At 35.4% G+C, this 19,633-nt stretch overlaps 1 protein-coding gene across 1 annotated transcript in view; it reads right to left on the bottom strand.

The window, feature by feature from the left end:
• Nucleotides 1-2,069: 2,069 nt before the first annotated feature.
• The window catches only part of RAB14 (RAB14, member RAS oncogene family), a 26,860-nt gene continuing 9,296 nt past the window's right edge, over nt 2,070-19,633 (bottom strand). The window contains exons 2-8 of the mRNA XM_069073786.1: nt 17,226-17,284; nt 16,100-16,153; nt 14,041-14,218; nt 8,159-8,225; nt 6,587-6,674; nt 6,028-6,058; nt 2,070-4,431 (exon numbers count right to left, since the gene is read on the bottom strand). Of these exons, the coding sequence (XP_068929887.1) occupies nt 4,254-4,431; nt 6,028-6,058; nt 6,587-6,674; nt 8,159-8,225; nt 14,041-14,218; nt 16,100-16,153; nt 17,226-17,277 (648 nt within the window). The 5' untranslated portion in view covers nt 17,278-17,284 and the 3' untranslated portion in view covers nt 2,070-4,253. The remainder of the gene's footprint in view (nt 4,432-6,027; nt 6,059-6,586; nt 6,675-8,158; nt 8,226-14,040; nt 14,219-16,099; nt 16,154-17,225; nt 17,285-19,633) is intronic.

Below are 19,633 nucleotides of genomic sequence, written 5' to 3'. Positions count from 1 at the left end.
TTTGTCTTAAGTGCCATTTTTGTATGAGATCAAGCCACTTCTAATTCCCAATGAATGATATGATCTTAGGTTTAAACCTCAAAAGACCTTTAGGGATTATCCAACTCAGCTCCCATTTTAGAGGGGGACACTGGCTCAGAGAGGTAAGAAGTAAAGTGGTTTGCCCAAGATAACTCAGGTAGTGAGTACCGTTATTTCCACTGAATCCATGCTGCTTCAAGACATTTTTCTATCTTAGTTTCTTAAAATATAGCCAAAATAGTAGGAATTTGCAAAGCACACTAGAGCACAAGAAAAGGACTTTTATGACTTTTTGCAAATGCATATATATTTTTTTTGCTTTTTTTGGAGGGGCAATTGGGGTTAAATGACTTGCCCAAGGTAACACAGCTAGTTTGTGTGTGTGTTGTGTCTGAGGCTGGATCTGAACTCAGGTCCTTCTGACTCCAAGGCCAGTGCTCTATTCACTGTGCCACCTAGCCACCCCCCAAATGCATATATTTTTAATGCCAGCATATTTCCCCATTTCTTGGCCTTATGTATTTTATCACATGCATTAGTGAAGACTTAAGACTAAATATAACAATTTTCAAACGTATGTGAGACTTGTGAAGAAATCCAATTCTATGCATCATGCCTATGTTAATCCTCCTGGCTTTGTCCTACCACATGCAGTAGTTCAATATTTACTTGTATTTTTCTGACACAACATTTAGGAATACAAGCTACCTCATGACTAGAAAATCTTTGCCACTGACCTAACTAGGTATTTCTTCTGAATTACTGGATGCCTCCTGGACTATTTAAGCATCTCTTTACTGGTATGGAAAAAAGGTATTTTAATTTCAGCTCTAGGTTAGACCAATGAGCTAGCTCCAACTTCCTTGTTTTGCAAATAAAAATACTGACTTGTCCAAATGAAACACATTGTCTTTTAGGCCAGTACTTTGAATCCTGATTCCAAGTTCATAATTGGCTGAACCATGTTGAAACTAAATTTGAAATGGGACACAACAGATTGGAGTTTATACTCTTCTGTTGGAAACTGGTACATTTTAGCTATAGTAATGACATCCTTAAATCCATACTACTGTTACTAAAACCACAAGGTATCATAGTACACTGCACTTTAGAGAGTGATGGGCTCATTTCAAAGAGAAACAATTTATAAAATCATAATATTTAACACGTTTTCAAAAGACCTTAGGATCATAGATTAGAACTGAAAGCACCTCTGAAAGTAAACTAATCTTCATTTTACAAGTAAGCTGAGGCCTCCTCAGCTAATTCAGAGCAGTTAAGTAACTTGTTCAAGATCACTCAAGTAGCAGGGAGCAGAACCCAGGTCCTCAGACATCAAATCCTGTATTCCTTCTCTTGTACCCATTTGGTAGGATTATAGTTCCATGGAAAACTTGATTACCTTGAATTAATAGCTGAATATCATCTCCACATGTGAACAAAAAAAAAATCAAGTTTACTACATCAAACACATAATTTATTGTACAATGAAAGTACTTGAACATTGTACTGGAATGTAATCTAATAGAATAAATAGGCAATGAGCACCAGACACAAATTGGGGACTTCCTTACAGGTGCTATAACAACTTAAAACCAGTGAAACAGTTTACTGAAGTGTGACCCATGTCATGATTTCCAATTTTTTTCTTCTCTCCAACCAACCTCTAAATTTAGTTCCTAGAAATTAAGGCAAACAAGACAATTCCACTTACTCCCACTTGTGAGCACCCACCTTTATTAAGAGGGTCTATACATGCAATTAAGAACAGAATTTGGCCCCAAACTTTTTTTTTTAGACTATCCGCTCTGCATGTGAAGTTACATGGAAGAACATTCTCATTGCCATTTTCTTTGAAAATAACGAAATCTAAATTCCAGAGCCATAAGACTTGGGAGGAGTAATCTGCTTAAGAGTTAACAAATAATGCCATTTCATTATGTTATGAATAAGGAGTCTGGCAATACCTGGCAACCAACAATTTCTGTCGAGCAAAAGCTTGATTGTAGAATGTCTAAATCTTGTAAATCACAAAATAAAGCAACTAATTATAATTTAATCTAGATACAGGTACTTTATTTACAAATATTTAGATTAATAGCATTTTGTTACATCAAATGAAGAGTACAGCAATCTGAACAAATCCTTCCATCACAGAAACAATTAAGACCCACTGCAGCTAACTTTGGGAGTCAGGGTATCGCACCTAAACAAGCTGTAATCTTTAGATCGTGATTTCTACCTATATCCCAGAGGGGGCTTGTGTGTGTGTGTGTGTGTATGTGTTTGTGTGTGTAACAAACACACACACACACACACACACACACACACATATATATGTATATATTTATATATACCAGTAGGTCATGGTCCCTGGGTGAACCCCTTATGTGCAACTGTTTCAGCAAAATGGAGCAACTGTAAATTCGACTGTATTTCACCAATCTACATCAGGAATCTTATGTTGTTTTGCTTTGTTTTTAAAAAAAAAGACAAAAACAAACAAAAAAAGGACAGTGCATAAAATTATCCAAATCCTATCATCTGCACATTCCAGTTTTGGCTTTTAACAATGACTATACAATATTCTAGGTACCACCGTGTTTTTACAACTCTGACAAATAGAGAATTTCACCTTAGTGTCTGCAACAAGGGTTTAAAATGTGTACTTGAAACACTGCAGTTTTACTAAATGCATTATTTCTAACAGGCCAAAGTTTACCCAGCAGTCTTCAAAAAGTAACCGCATCCCAGCTTTCCTTACATAAAACAAATTTTAAATCAGTTCATAGAAGGGAAACACTTGACTGGCCAAACTAGCTAGTGTAAAGTTTATCCTGTCAGTACATGCACTGAAACACCATTAGAAATACTTTTCCCTTTTACAAAACTACTTATGCCAACATGGCATAAAATGGCCCCCAAAGCTTTAAATAAGAGGGATCATGTGACTGAAATGATTTCACTGTAGTGTTAAAAATGCACAGTTTAAAATCCCCAAAGAGCAGACCTGCCATTCTGGCTGTCCAGTTCAGAAACTGACCACTCCAAAAAGATAAAGGTATAAAAGCTTAAAATGTGCAATAATAAACCCAGCCTTTTTTTTCCCTATACAGTAAGGCAGGAAATGCAGCCCAATAATGCAAAAATGTTTACAAAAGAGAAAAGCAGGTTAGCACATTGTTGATTGCACAAGAATAGGGTTAAGAGAACAGCAGATACACTGTTGTGCAGAGATGGAACAAAGGCAGCAATCGTTTTAAGTTCTGATAGTGTTAATCCTTTCCAATTGGGAGCTCTTCCCAGCACAATGTCCCCTGCCAGCAAATGAATGCTCCAAAAACTGCCAGGGATAAGGAATTTAAGCCAATATCACTTAGTGAAATGCAGTTGTGTCTATTTCCTTGTGTCAAATGGGAAAATAGGAGGAACATGGTCACATGTAAGTCATACTGTACAAACTGGTATTTTATTATATACTGTTCTAATGCCAGTAATCAATTTATTTTCTTCATTAAAATCATATACACAGAATGTATTTGTTAGTTCAGTTCCTTCAAATTTTATACATATTTACGTTCCATTAACAAAGATAAAGATAAAATGGATTGGGAGGAAGAGCTAAAGCTATTGAGCACAAGAAAAAAGATAAATGGATATTTTCCCTGTGCTAGGCTAAGACAGAAGTAAACGTACATACCCCTGCAAGAAAAAAAATAGAACACCCACCCAACAGGGAAATTTCTCCAACAAAAAGATGCAGTTATAGAACCCCTTTCCTACTGTCAGAAGTCATTTCACAGCAAATAAATTTATCCGTTATAATGGACATACTTGGAACAGTTAGAAGTGGGGATAGAGGCTTAAGAGACCATTAAATTAAAACCGTCCAAGATAAACAAAGCCCTGCAAAAAAAGTTTAAAAATCATGAGTCCAGCATCAGTGCTCAGTTTAAATCATGTATTGGTGACATACCTATCACAAGGACAATCAAGGGGAGAAAAAAAAACTTCTAGCTTTACCATGCAGGAGAGGTTTATGACTCTACTTGCCTTTGAGGACCTGATTACATCTAAAGTTGTTTAGCAGTTTAGTATTGTGTTAACCTGTTTTCTCAGCAGAGTTTTTAAATCAAACCCAGTAAGATGTACAGAAGACAAGGAGGCAGTAAAAAGTGCTGCTTCCAACAGACAGAGGTGAAGTCGGAAATGGGACTATGGCATCAAGGTCACTAGCAGCCACAGCCTTCTCTCTGAGGTTGGGGTTCACTGGTTAGTCGTCCACCCTGCGGGGCTGACGGTTTGTGTTGTACCCCCGACTCTGCAGCATTCAGATCCAGGCTTCCATCTTGGATATTCTGATAGATTTTCTTGGCAGCCTCCAGGAATGCATCCTCTACATTCTCTCCCCTAAGAAGCAATTAACAAGATCAATAGAGAGTTGTATTCTTTACCCTCTCTTCACCCCCCCAAAATCCTCCCATACCTTTTAACCCTTTCCATAATCTCCTCCTCTTTGAGGACTCATCTACCACAATGCCATTACTTCAGCCTGGGTTTTCTTAGCACACAACTTAGTGTAAGGGAAAAACATATGCAAAGAGTATCTTTAAGCAAAAAGCATAGATAGGCTCCCCTAGATCTTAGAGCTAAAAAAGCAGTAGAGAGCAACTTCATTTAAAGCTCAGGAAACTTGAGGCTCAGGGAACAAGGACAAGAAATAGCTATTTACAAAACAATATTGAAACAGAACTTAAATGATGTCTTTATAAAACTCAAGAATTAAATAAGCACTATATTACTTAACATGTTTCTTCCCATTCAACAATTTTGGCTTTGACTATTTTTATGAAAGGTCACACAGTAAGAAATTCAACAATACAAGCATGCAGAATCAACTTCAAGATAACTGTCTTCAGTATCTTTACCTGTATCAATAAGACAGGCATAGTGTTGTTTTTGCAGGCATGGATTTATGTTAATCCTCACCCAATCACCCTTGTTACTATTGTCACATGTTGGGAAGATTCTTGGCTGGGCTTACAGGCATAGGCTGGCTGTGGCCAGGACCTTAAACAAAATTTTACTGATGTATATATGGTGATCAAAACTAACAGCAATGCCCTCATCTTTTCTTCTGAAAGTGATGGGAGCCTAATGTTCATTAATTAAGCATGGAAGAACAATTAGAAAATGCACTGTGCTATTAATTTTAAGAACTAAGCATTTAAGTCACTCAGAAATATTATGTGAAAATGCTGACTGAGTTTGGATTGCTGGTATCAAATGCAAATACAGTATATTATGAAATTCACACCCTTGTGAATGCAAATAGTTTCATTTGTTAACCTACCGTGTTTCCCCGATAATAAGACACTGTCTTATTAATTTTTTTTGGACAGAAAAACACCAGAGGGCTTATTTTCAGGGGAGGGCTTATTTTAATGAACATTGACAGCAATTTTAATAAACAGGTAAATGTGAACAAAAAAATGTACCTTTATTCAATAAGCAAATCACTGGGGAAGAACAGGATGACGCGCTCACTGCTACAGCTCTGATTGGATGCAGCTCAGAGCACGGCGTGCATTTCACCCGGGGGAGGGGGGGGACGGTGCATACAGAGGGTACCGTAATGTAGCGTGTAGTGCAGGGGATCACCTTCACTACAGTAGCGATCTCAATAGGGCTTATTTTCGGGGGAGGGCTCATTTTAGAGGAATCTTACACAGTAAGGGGAGGGCTTATTTTCAGGATAGGTCTTATTATCGGGGAAACACGGTAGTTACCAGAAGGCTATAATCAAGGCACAACCATTTAGGCAAACAAACAAAAATTAGCTTGTTTATTCTGATATTAACGAAAATCTAATTGTTCTTCCTACTACAAAAGACATTTATTTCAAGCGAAACTTTATACATCAAACAAAATTTTGTCCATTTTTAAAAACTTTATGTAAATATCTTGAAATAAACATCTGGAACATTGAAAGCTATAATTACTTACGTTTTTGCACTTGCTTCAAGGAACAATAAACCTAAAAAAAAAAAACTATTAGGTCATTTAAAATCCTAAAAATAGTTCATAATTATTACTTGATTTTCATCTAAACTCATCCAATAACTTAGGTATTTCTTTACATAACAACTAAAGGAATTAATATAAAAATATGGGACCAGTAATATTTATATTGTACATCAGACTACAGATCTGTTCTATTTTTGTAGGAACCCAGGTCCAGTTTATTTGTATTTACTTCACTCCCAATTTCCTGCAGTTTGATGAACTTATTAAATGTCAAATAATTTTCTATATTCAAATCCTGTCAGTCTTTGGATATTTCTCTCAGTTATGACTGAATTCTGTCATCTTAAAAAGTAGACTCTTAAGGGGCAGGTAGGTGGCACAGTGAATAGAGCATTGGCCCTGAAGTTAGGAGGACTCAAATCCAGCCTCAGACACTTAACACTTAACTAGCTGTGTGACCTTGTGCAAGTCACTTAACCCCAATTGCCTTGCCTCCCCCCCCTCAAAAAAAAAAAGTAAACTCTTAAAGGGAACTCACCATTTTCCTCTGCAAATTGTTTGGCTTCTTCATATGTAACATCTCTCTGTGCTTCCAAATCTGCTTTATTTCCTATGAGAATTATTACCTAATTAGAGAAAAAAAAACACACAAACAAATCTTAACACACAAGCAGCCAACAAAGTCAATCATGCAAATTATATAATCTTTAAAAGCTGATGGTCGATAGGACCTTCTTTTAGAATCTAAGACTTGTAAAGGGAAACTACAGACAAACCTGTACAATGGCATTACCTTTCCTAACCAACCCTGTATGGTCCCAACCAAGGGTGCATATCTCCCTAAAATTCCTTGTACTACGTTATGCCACCATGAAACCTTCATGATCCCCTGAATGGCAGCCATCCTCCCTTACTTATGGCCTCTCTCTCTGACCTGTCTCTACAAACAGAAAGGCTGAAAAGCAAACACCATCGGGAGAATGTTAATGGACTGAGGATAATCTCTGGAGATATGAATACCATTTTCTTTACCTGCAAGAAATATGGGAAATTGGCTTTGGGATAAATGATCCTTTGAAGAAGCTGACAATCAAAGCCCAGGAGCAGGAATCTGCCAGCCCCCAGTACCAGCACCAACAATAGAGAACAAGGTTTCAAGTCTGCTGTGGGGTCATGGAGGCAGAGTAAAGACAGTCCAGGCTATTAAGAGCTAGAAAAACCCTAAAATCTTAAAAGATCACCAGCTAGTCCAACCCCTTCATATTATGGATGAGTAAATTGAGGCCCTGAGAGGTTAAATGACTTGCCTAAGGTCACACAGCTAGTAAGTAGCAGAGCCAGGATTCAAATTCAGGTCTTCTGACTCCAAGTTCAGTGCATTTTCCACTATACCACATTTGAGGGAAATTGAGAAGAGAAACACAAAGTTGCCAGGGACAGAGGTTATCAGTAGGAGACTCCTGCCACCCCCAAATGCCACCCAGTTTCCCAGACTGTCAACATTCATTATTATCATATGTTGCCATACATTCTTCAGTCTTTGGGCCCAGATTTGAGAAGAGGAATCAAGGATAACTAATCCTAAATACATGGGACTGTGAGGCTTTATGTACATATGTATATATACACACAGTGCAATATAAACTACAAATGGGTATGAGAACTTCTGTAGACCAATGGGCAAATTTCAAGGATCAAAATCCAAATCAGTATTCTAAACAAAATATTTTGTAACCCAAAATCCTCCCATAAAATAAAGCTTAAGTGTAAAAAAAAATAATACTACAAGAGAGATCCCATTTTAAAATGCAAGCATACTTTTGAACAGGTTTAACAGTCTCAAACTGAAGCTCTGTGGGTTTTTATAATGGGCCAGTCTATTCATACATTTCATTTTTACAAAGAATACAATCAATGGAAAGAACTTGTAAAAGCTGAGAAGAAAAGGATGAAATATGTTTTTCCTTAATGACCTAGTGACAAATTACATGACAATTTTTATTCCTGTTAACAGAAAACAAATTCAGTCACACCACTGAAAAGCTTTGTTTTTGTAGGTTCCTTTAGTTTAGAGATAAAATATATTACAACAAAATGCCATTCAACTTACAGTATTTGGATTGGTGAGATTCCTTGCATCTGTCAACCAGCTGCTTAAATGGTTATATGTGCTTCTTCTGCAAAAATTGAAGTTGAAAATTTTAATAGCTAACATACAGATGCCATATAAAGAGGACAATCTACAGTTATTTCATCAGTTACCTATTTTAGTTAAACTATCTAACCCACAGGATTACAAAAAACCTAAGTAAAACTACTACTTTAATTAAGCCATATCTAAGTAGTAAATCTTTTCATCCAAAGACATACAACATACAAATTTTTCAGTCTTACAACTGAACATAATGTAGAATTTTTTAAATACCCAACAAAATTGTTATTTCCAAGGAGTGACTTTGTTTCAATTCAACATACTTCCTTAGCAATATCAATGAGCAAGCAATAAACCTAAAAACATATGATAGAACAGGATTGTGACTAGATTAAGTCAAACCTAAAAAGCACTTGCTAAATTACCCCTGGGAGATTTTCAATCACATAATTAATAGATACTAAAATTAAACATAAAAATACCTACTAGAGGGGCAACTAGGTGGCGCAGTGAGTAAGGCACTGGACTAAGTCAGGAGGACCTGAGTTCGGTTCCGGCATTAGACACTTAACACACACACACACACACACACACACACACACACACACACACACACAAAACTAAACATGTAACTTTGGGCAAGTTACTTAACCCCAATTGCCCTCCAAAAGGCCAAAAAAAAAAAAAAAACACCTACTCAATATCAGATGAAGGGGAAAGCTGCCTTAAATTGAGTTGTTAGACATCTAAGACAACCAGGGTGGCCAGGTAGCACAGCAAGTAAGAGCACCGGCCCCAGTGTCAGGATGACCTGGAGATTGAATCCAAGCTCAGATATTTAGCACCACACCCAAAAATAACTGGCCATGTAACCTTGAGCAAGTTACTTAATCCCAATTGCTTAAAAAAAAAAAAAAAAAGAAAGAAATCTAAGATAACCACATTATTTTATGCCAATGTTTCAATGTTAACTAAATTTCTAATGTTTTGAGTTCAGAATTTTTTGTTTTAAATTTGATATCTTTTCCAATTACATGTAAAAAATTTTTTATATTCATTTTTCAAAATTTTGAATTCCAAATTCTTTCTTCCCTCTTCCCTCCCCCATCCCAGGCAAGCAATTTGATAACAGATTTTGCATGTGCAGTCATGCAAAACATTTCCATATTATCTGCACTGTGAAAGAAAACAATAGGAATCCCCCCCCAAAAAGAAAGCTTAAAAAAGTATATTTCAATCTGCATTCCGACTCCATTGGTTCTTTCTCTGGAGGTGAAAAGCATTTTTCATCATAAGTCCTTCTGAATTGTCTTGGAACACAGTCTTGATAAGAACAGCTAAGTCATTCACAGTTGATAGCTACTACTATGTGTACAATGTTCTCTTGATTCTGCTCATTTCATTTTGCATCAATTTATATGTTTCCCCATGTTTTTCTGAAACTCCTTGTTCTTTATTTCTTATATAGCACAATAGTATTTCATCACAATCATATACCACAACTTGTTCAGCCATTCCCCAGTTGATAAGCATCCCTTTGATTTCCAATTCCTTGCCACCACAAAAAGAGCTGCTATAAATATTTTTGCACAAATAAGTCCTTTTCCTTTTCCTTTGATCTCTTTGGGGTACAGACCTAGTAGTGATATTGCTGGGTCAAAGGATACACAAGTTTTTATAATCCTCTAGGCATACTTCCAAATTGCTTTCCAGAATGGTTGGATTCATTCACACTGAGTTCAGAATTTATGATAAAAGATTTTTTGGTGTTAGCAAGCCAGTTCATTGTCATTTAGAACAGAAATACATGTAAAGTCTTTTTTTTTTTAAGCAATCGGGGTTAAATAATTTGCTCAAGGTTACACGGCTAGTTATTTTTGTGTGGGTGCCGAGTATCTGAGGCTGGAACCAATCCCAGGTCTCCCAATGCTGGGGCCGGCACTCTTACTCACTGCGCCACCTGGCCGCCCCTAAGCAATTGGGGTTAAGTAACTTGCTCAAGGTTACATGGCCAGTTATTTTGTGTGGGTGTTAAGTATATGAGGCCAGAACCAAACCCAGGTTTCCTGACTCTGGGGCCGGCGCTCTTACTCACTGTGCCACCTGGCCTCCCCACATGTAAAGTCTTTTTGCTAGAAAGGGAGCTTTTTGAAAATCAATGAAAATGAATCCATACATTATACAATTGACTTACCAAAAAGGTAACGTTATTTGGTGTTAATCTCAATAGCTGCTTGGGTAGGGGTTGAAGAGCACTAGATTGGGATTCTTCCATTAGCTTATCTCTCTGACCTTAGGCAAATTGCTCTACTGCTATATCTAAGTTTCCTCATCTATAAAACTCTGAGAGAGGTAAACTAGGTAAAATGAGTTAATCTCTAAAAGCCCCTTCCAGCTCTACCATTCCATGAGTCTACTATTATAGTCTAAATGTCAAGAAGTTTAGCTTGCCAGCACTGGGAAAATTTCTCATGAATTCTGAACTTTTTTTGTGGTTGTTGTTTGTTTGTGACACAGAGCCAACCAATCTGTCAATAAACATTTATTAAACACCTACTGTGTGCCAGGCAATGTGCTAAGTGCTGAAAATACAAAGAAAAGTAAAACAGTCCCTGTTCTTAACGAACTCTCAGTCTAATGGGGAAGATAACACAAACATATCCAAATAACTTATAAATCACAAGATAGTAAAAAAACAAACAAATCATCTTTAAGCTATTGAAATATTTTTCCAAAGTTTGTGAGAAATCAGTTTCAAAGACACATGCAATTTTAGAATCAAAAAAGACTCTACATGGGGTGGCCAGGTAGCACAGCGAGTAAGAGCACTGGCCCCAGAGTCGGGATGACCTGGGATCGAATCTAGGCTCAGATAATTACCACCACACCCAGAAATAACTGGCCGTGTAACCTTGAGCAAGTTACCCAATTGCTTTAAAAAAAAAAAAAAGACTCTACAGATCTAATCTAATCCCCTGATTTTACAGATAAGAAAACTGAGGCCCACAGAAGCAAAAAGTATTTGCTTAAGGCCACATGGCTAGTTAATAGCAAAACCAGAACTAGACCTCGGGGCACTTGATATTCCCAACCCAAAGTTCTCTCCACCAAAGCAATCTATAGCTTTTATCAGTTTCATATTTTCATACCTAACTCTATATTCTACCCTATGATATTTAATACTTCAAAATGAAATCTACAGTTTATGTTTTGAGCTCTTGCAATCAAAGATTGTTTCAAATAACTTAACCTTTTATAATGTTGTAAATGGGACTTAATACTTTGATCATACTCTTGGTCTTATTCCATTTCTCATTCCAGGAAAACTAATTGATATAACAAAAATCTATCAAAATATCACAAGTATTCTTAGAATTTAATACTTTTCAGTATATAACTGCTAAGTTCTTTGTCAAACCAAAAGAATAAACTCACTGCTAAATTGTTGAATGTTTACTGCAAAGTTTTACTTTATATGTGAGCTGTATTTCTGAAAAGTTGTTTATAAATCTAATTTTGTAAACATGTGTTTAAAGATTTTCTGGAGGTTTTTAGGTGGTTACTTCTAGAAAACAAGAAATTCCCTCGGAAACCCATCTTCTTCCACATAGTCCACAAAACTGATATTCCTGTGGGCCTATGTCACCTCCCCTGCTCAAGAAGCTGCAGTGGGTACCTACTATGACTAGGATTATAGGGGATACAAAATTGTATGTTTGCCAGTTAAATCTCTTCACAATCTAATTGATTTCATGTTATTTCTTTTCACAAATTCTCTGTTTCAGACAAACTGACCTATTTGCTATAGCGTATCGATGACATTCAATCTCCCACATTTTGTAACTTTACACTGCCCCTCATCTGGAATGCTCTCCTCATGTATAGAATCCCAGGCTTCCTTCAAGACAGTTCAGATGCTATTTCCTACAAAAGACCTTTCCTGATCCCCTCAATTAGCAATGTTCTTCATCTTACTCCTACTACCTGCCCGCCAGAAGAATGTAAACTTCTTGATTTAAAAAAAGATATTTCATTTTTTTCTTTGTAAAATACAAAGTCATATGCCCAAGTCATAAAAAGGACTGAATAAATGTTTTTTGAATTGAAACCAAATTGCAGTAATGGTAAACAACTCCCAAATTTATCCGGTTTGGGAGTCTGAACTTTCTTAGTGATGAAGCTCAACTGTAATCTCATTCAGGATAGATGGGTTTTCTCCAACCAAGTCTTTCCTCAATATTAAGAGCTTTTAATGGGAGAGCTATTTGTAATTATACTCACCCAAATATAAGATATATTACTGATGGAAGAAAAAAAATGAAGTCAAACATTAACTAAATGCAACAAGATGGCCTGAACAACCAATTTTAGAATGGCCAATTTTTCAATTCAACTTGATTTTTAAAATTAAGTAGCTTCCAAAAATATACTATGCTAATGTTTTTTTAAAATGACAATCAATCTTTAAGAAGTTTACCAACTTTAGTCTGATCCTTTACATCAATCTGCAAGACAATAAAACTTATTCCAAGGATGGAAATATGAAACAAGAGAACAGATGAGTTATTCAGTTAAAAAAATTCAATTTTGACAAAAATATGAGTGCCCATGCAAAATAGTGTACAGTGTGAAATATAACAATAAACTAAGCATGATACCTACCCTTAAGAAATTTACAAGATGGTATGGGTAATATAATACAGAAAAGGAAAAATGTGATAGAAATGATGAAAGAAAATTTTCACTGGGGGTAAAGAAAAGAAAAGGGCATGACAGTAGCTATCAGGAAAGGATTCTGGGAAGAGAGAAAGTATTTGAGCTAAGCATTACATATGAAAAGGTGAGGTTAGGGACCTTCTACGCAGAGCAACCTTATAAACACAAGAAATAAGGAAAATAATCCTGTTCAAGAAACAGCAAATGTCCCCACTCAATTATTGTATAGGAGTATGTTAAGGGGAGGAGCATTGGGAGAGAAGATGGAGATGAGATTGTAGAAGGCCCTGCCTAACTTGTGGATTTCATTCTGTAAGGGAACAGAGGATAAATGCATTCATATTTTCATTATTTCTGACAACATAAATTATTGACATCAAATTATATCATTTATAGAATCATTAGTTTAGAAACTATATGAATTCTCAAATAAGAATAAATCATAGTTAAATAAGTAATAAAATACCCTCCCCCAAAGACAAATATAAGCGCTTTTTTATTATCTGCACCACTACAACCTTAAATTTCTAAAAGTATATTCTTTCAGTTCTAATTTTGACATCAGATGAATGGAAATAAACATTTTAAAAGCCAAGAAGCAATGAAGTAATTCTTCAATGTTTCTTTGATAGCAACAGAAAATCTGTGCATAAACTATTTTTGAAATATTACTCAAATGATATTTTACTTGTTAAATACACTCAGATTTCTGTGTTCCCAAATCATAAGAGCATAGATTTAAAGCTGTCGTGGCCTTAAAGAGCAGTCCAACACTCTCATATTTTATATATCTTTGTCTCCAATCTATTTCCTTTTGGAGCAAGAAGATGGTGGCATGCTCTCAAGAGCAGATTATATCTTTTTTCCTCCCAAATCTGGATTGTAGAAAGCAAGAATGTGACTTATAAATCAATGTTACTTTTCAGCCCTTAATTTTCCTTTCAAAGAGATTTCAGTTTCAGGGATGTGGCCTGCATTTAAAACAATACGGTAATATATGTCCAAGTTTTGCATTATTTAAGGAAACAACCAAAAAATCAAATATCTCATAAGGAATAGCAAACCAAAAATACAAATATACCCCAAAGAAATTTTTACTAAAAAGATGAGATGTAATTTCTTACCTAGTAATATCATAGACCATAAGTGCTCCTGCTGCTCCTCTGTAGTAGCTTCGTGTAACAGCCCTAAATCGCTCCTGTCCTGCTGTGTCCCAAATCTGCAGTTTGATTTTTTGGCCACTAACTTCAATTATTCTTGTACCAAATTCAACACCAATTGTATGAGGACAATCAGCCATAACTGTCACCAAAGGAGGGAAAAAATACATATGAACTTAAGAATCATAGAATATTAGAGCTAGAAGAGACTTTAGAGACAAATTAGTTCAACCCCCTTATATTACAGATGAGAAAATTGAGACCCTAAGAGGTAAAATTCTTTTTCTTAAATAAAAAATAATTACAAGATTCCCAACTAAACCCCCTTTTTTTTAATACCACTTCACATTTTTAAAAGCAGTGCAAATATCATTTCCCCTATTTTACAAATAAGGAAACTGAGCCTAAGTGATTCATCATTGGTCACATTGCTGTTCAGTTTTAAAGTGACTTGCCTCTAAGTCTTCTGACTCCTAATCCATTAATATTAATTTTTATATAGCACTTTAAAGTTTATAAAATGCTTTATATACATTGTCTCATCTAAGCCTTACAACAACCACATGAGGTGGGTAAGAGGTATGATTTTACAGAAAAAGAAACTGAAGTTTGGAGAGTTTGTGACTTTCTTATGATCAGACAAAGCTTTTAACTGTCAGACAAAATTTAAACCCAGGTCTTTCTGATGCCAAATTCAGCATCCCCTGCCTTATGTTACATTGCCTTTGCAATTCTGATACCTTCAAACTAAACCAGAGAGGGGATGGAGGGGAGGGAATCCACTGCACAGCTGAATGACTGATCTATTGGCTAATTCAATACCTTAGTAAGTTCTACTATGGCTGTACAGACCAAGAGGTCCAAGGTCCTGCAGACTTGGGCCAGGCTATTAAGCAAAAAAAAAAAAAAAAAAAAAAGGTTTTAATTTAAAAAATCAAGTACAGCACCAAGTGATGAGGTTGCACTATTTAAATTTGTTGCTATGAGATGAATTATCTATGTGTGGGAAGGCTTAATAAAAGTTCTACAGCACACAAATTTTTCAAAAACTATCTCCAAGGATGAATTATAAATAAATTAATAATCTAGTACCATCCTCCCTTGAAAAGAAAGCTGTTGAATTGGGATTCCAAAAATCACTGGTCAATTCTTTTTTCTAGAAAGCTATCATCAGTGTCTCAGAAAAAAAAACAAACCCACAAGGTATTTAATTAATGTGCATTGAGAACTTCTAGCTGATAAAGACATAGATTTACTAGTCCTTTCTTCCATAAGCAGGATATTAAATTACTAAACCAATATTCTTGAGCATACACAAAAAAAGCAATGGGTACTACCTAAAATATGACTCTACTTCTAATTATGGTTGGATAAACAGAAATACCAAAGAACCATCTCCAATATTTAAAAATTCATTCTCATAAAAAATAATTTATCCCCTTGTTTAGAAAAACTAAACAGCCAAGCTTGGAACTTTTAATTTAATTATAGCAGACATAAGTTAATCTATAAAAGATTCAATTTTCTCAAATTAATGTTTTAAACAAGTCTACTGCTATTTATTTATGTACATACAGCATTTTTCTAAGAATTCTGAAAATGGAAGGAACCTTACAGGTCATCTACTCCAATCTCTCATCCAATTTAATAAACAACAATTACAATCTCTCTAGATATTATCCAAAGCTTCTATAATATCAATTCAGAACAATGAAATCAATATATTCTATTTGAAAAGTGTTAATTTTTTTAAAAACCTTTAGTCAGATTTCCAAACTTAGAGAATCAGACAGAAAATAACTTAGCAGACACAAAAATCTAACACTCTGAAAATGTTAGTAAATGTTCAGTTCTTTCTTACTCTTCCATCCTATTCAAAACTAGAAAAGCAATACTGCTCACAAAGATAAGAGGCAGAGTTTAAAGTGAGTTCCATCTGTGTATGGTATAATAAAAAAATACCTTGTTTACAAAAGGTTAAGATAATGCTAAAATAAGATTCCACCCTAAAAATTACACTTACATTTTTTTTCTGTAAATTGATGAAGCAAGCAGGACTTTCCTACTCCCATGTCCCCTGTCAAAAAAGAGTGTGTCAATACTTTCAGGTGGTGAAGTTCTTACAACTATACTCCTATTATTCATAATCAATGACAGACTTGGCTGTAATGAATGATTCACACTGTTATTTAACATGGCAGTGCCATTTAGAAGAGTGATATTCTTCAGATTGACAAAGTACACCTGTAGTAACTACAGGTCATATTCTTTGACAATGAAAGGCCTATTCCAATTTTTAATGGGTTTTTTTTTTTTATCTATTTCAACTTCAGAATATTCTGTAATCTTTTTGATCTTTGTTCAGAAACAAAAAGATGATAAATGTGACAAAAGTAGTAGGTATTACAAGGAAAATTACAATTCGTGCACTTTATGTGCCTTGTTTCATTTACTTCCTCTTTTCACATTTATCCTATCCAAAGTGGATTGTCATTGGAAAATATTCCTTACTAACAAAGAAGCATAACTAAACAGATGACATTTGTAACTGCAGCAATTTATTTCCTGAGTAAGATACAATAGGACTGTATTTTAAACACACTTTATAGTAACAGTAACTCAAGACAAAAAAATCATAGATTTTAAGGCTGAAAGGGGCTTTAAGAGATGAAGTCATCTAATCCAAATCCTTCATCTTACAGATGAGAAAAACGAAACCTTCAGTTATAGAATTAATATTACTATGAAAGCAGGAAGGCAGCAGGAAAATCATTCTTATTTTCTAGTTTAAGTTAATATTACCTTTTATGCAAAATACATTATTCTATACTACTTTGGGGCAGCTAGTCAAAGATCACTTCTAGTTAATTTTAGAATAATTTCCTAGAAATGCTGAACCAACCACATTATTATCATCATTATTATTATACTTTTTGGCTAAGAATCAGAGCACTCAGATACTTTCACTGAGGACAAAGTGCAAAGACACACAGTTAACATTAAAATAAACCCTGTAGAAGAAAGTTAGCTTTGTAATAAAAATATAGCTTTAAAACTCCTTTTGAGATGTACCCTTGGCAAATTTCAGTGGGCAAACTTTCCAGTACATTAAATTTCTTGATCACAAAATAAAATTATGTGTAACTTACCAATAATAATGTACTTAAAGATGTAGGAGTAGTTGTAAGGTGCAGTTGCCATTGTGGCACTAAAAATAAAAAACATTGTATTACTTCAGCAGCATACAAATTAATCTGACTAAATATTCTCTAAAAATACATAACATGAACCATCACAAAACATTCATATTTATGAGATTACAGTAATACTAAGATTTCTAGGTGATTTCTTGAATAATCAAGAACCAAAAAATACAAAACCACCTAAGGCCAAATGGTTTTATAAGGAAGCTTTACTTTAAAATTGATATATACTCTGAGAAATCCTATCATTTCATTTACCAAGAACAGCAATTTAAAATTTTGACCATCACACACAAAAATACAGGAAACCACAGTGGATTCAAAAACAACTTTGGAGACACAAAATTTTCAGTTAACTTTTTGGAAATTCCTTCCCCCATACAGATAGCTAATCTGAAAGGATACTTGCACAGAACAATACTCTGATTTTAAAATACCCTATAAAATGAAATCCAGCATTTTTGTAAACTTCTTTTTCAAGGAGTGAAAAATGATATTATTAAAACATCAATTCCTTAAATTATTTCTGTGGTTGTAAAATCTAAAACTGTCCATCTATTGTTTTGATGGGTCCCAGTACGCTCTTGATCTAATTTTCAAAGACTTCAAGAAAAGCAGAAAACACACAAGTCATTCATGTCAGTATATGATCACCCTTACTGTCAGGAAATTTTTTATTAGGTCAAACCTAAATCATTCAAGCTGTGGCTCAAGCATGTTTCATCCTTTTATTCTCTTTGGACATGCAGAACTACCTTTTGTATTCTAGATTTCCTCTTCTTTAAATCAATTTTAAAAATAGTTTCCAAAGAAAATGATCGCTCAAATGATTTAAGACCAGATTTTGTTTTTTGTTTCTTTGTTGAGTGTTTCTAAGCAGACAAGTATTACAAAATAATTAAACAAATATTTATTGAAGTCTGAAAAAGACTACCTTGGGCCCTGTTTTAGGAGGATATGGCATTAAAATAATTTTTAAATTAATTTTGTGATTGCTCACAATAAATTTGTCAACTAATTTCAGTTGTGCCTTTCTTATTCTACAGCAATTATTTTAAGTCTTCCAAGACATCTAACTTTCACAATCTCCATTGACCATTCCAAGCCTCTTACCTCACATTTCCCTTAACCTTCAACAGGAGTACTCATTTACTGAAAAAATATAGGTCTTCCACCAGAAGCTTCCTCTTTTATTCCACCCCATACCTCAAAACTCTTCATCATTTTCTATTCTTTCTTCCTCTAAACAGTTAAATTATACACTAGCTCAGGGGTAGGGAACCTGTGGCCTTTTGTCTGAATCCAAGTTTTACAGAACAAATCCTTTTATTAAGGGGATTTGCTCTGTAAAATTTGGATTCAGTCAAAGGATTGCATTTGAGGACCTAGAAGGCCACATGTGACCTTGGGACTACAGGTTCCCCACCCCTGCACAAACCTCTACTCTCAAATCCATTGGTCCCTTGTCCTACCTATCAAGGCTTAATGCCTGGCCAAATCCCAATTCAGGACTACTCCTACCTCCCTTCCTCCTCCTCCTCCTCCTCCTCTCACCTCCTGCTGAATGGAGCTGAAAGTCACATGACCATGTTGAGTGGTTCCACTACAAATTTATGTTATCTAACCTCAAATGGGCCTCATCAAAGCAAGACAATCTTTTTATTCCTCTCTGATACCCTCCACAACAGTTGATACAAATTTTTTCTTTGATCTTCAAGCCCTCATGGCCATTCATTTTGAGGTTCTTCTCCCCTCATGTCACAATACTTTGAGAGCATCCCCCACATTTTCCTCCATTATTACAATCTCTGATAGAGTGGTGGCCCTGTTTCTTTTACCAAAGCCAACCTTTCTCCAAGTACCATTGATGCTATTGCTATCCCTCTTCCACATGCTCCAGTATATCACCCACACTATAACTCCCCTTTCTTTCCAAATCCTCCCTATTAGTAGTTCCTTTCCTGCCCAAGTCTTCTTTCATCCTTAAAAAATCTTCAGAAGATCCCAACACTCTTGCTAGCTATCATTCTGTATCTACCCCTTTTCCAGTCAAACTCCTTAGAAAAGTCATTTACACTGAAGGATTTCACTTTTCTTCCCTACTGTTGAGTCATTTCAGTCACTAATGACCTCCCTGTCCTCCTAGATATTCTTGACACTGTTCTCTCCTACATATCTCACCACTACTTCTCAAACTCTTCAAATTTATCATCTACACTGTAACCATCAATTGAAGACTCCAAGACTCTGTCCTGGGCCCTCTTTTCTCTCCCTTGGCAGGATTATCAACCCCTGTGGTTTAACTATCACACACACACACACACACACACACACACACACACACACACACACAC

The sequence above is a fragment of the Petaurus breviceps genome, unplaced genomic scaffold, assembly GCF_028583685.1.
Source record: "Petaurus breviceps papuanus isolate PSGF00001 unplaced genomic scaffold, PetGlider_PUasm1.0 90879, whole genome shotgun sequence".
Lineage (NCBI taxonomy): Eukaryota > Metazoa > Chordata > Mammalia > Diprotodontia > Petauridae > Petaurus > Petaurus breviceps.
The sequence above is the reverse complement of the archived record's forward strand: the minus strand, read 5'-3'. Positions and strand labels throughout refer to the sequence as shown.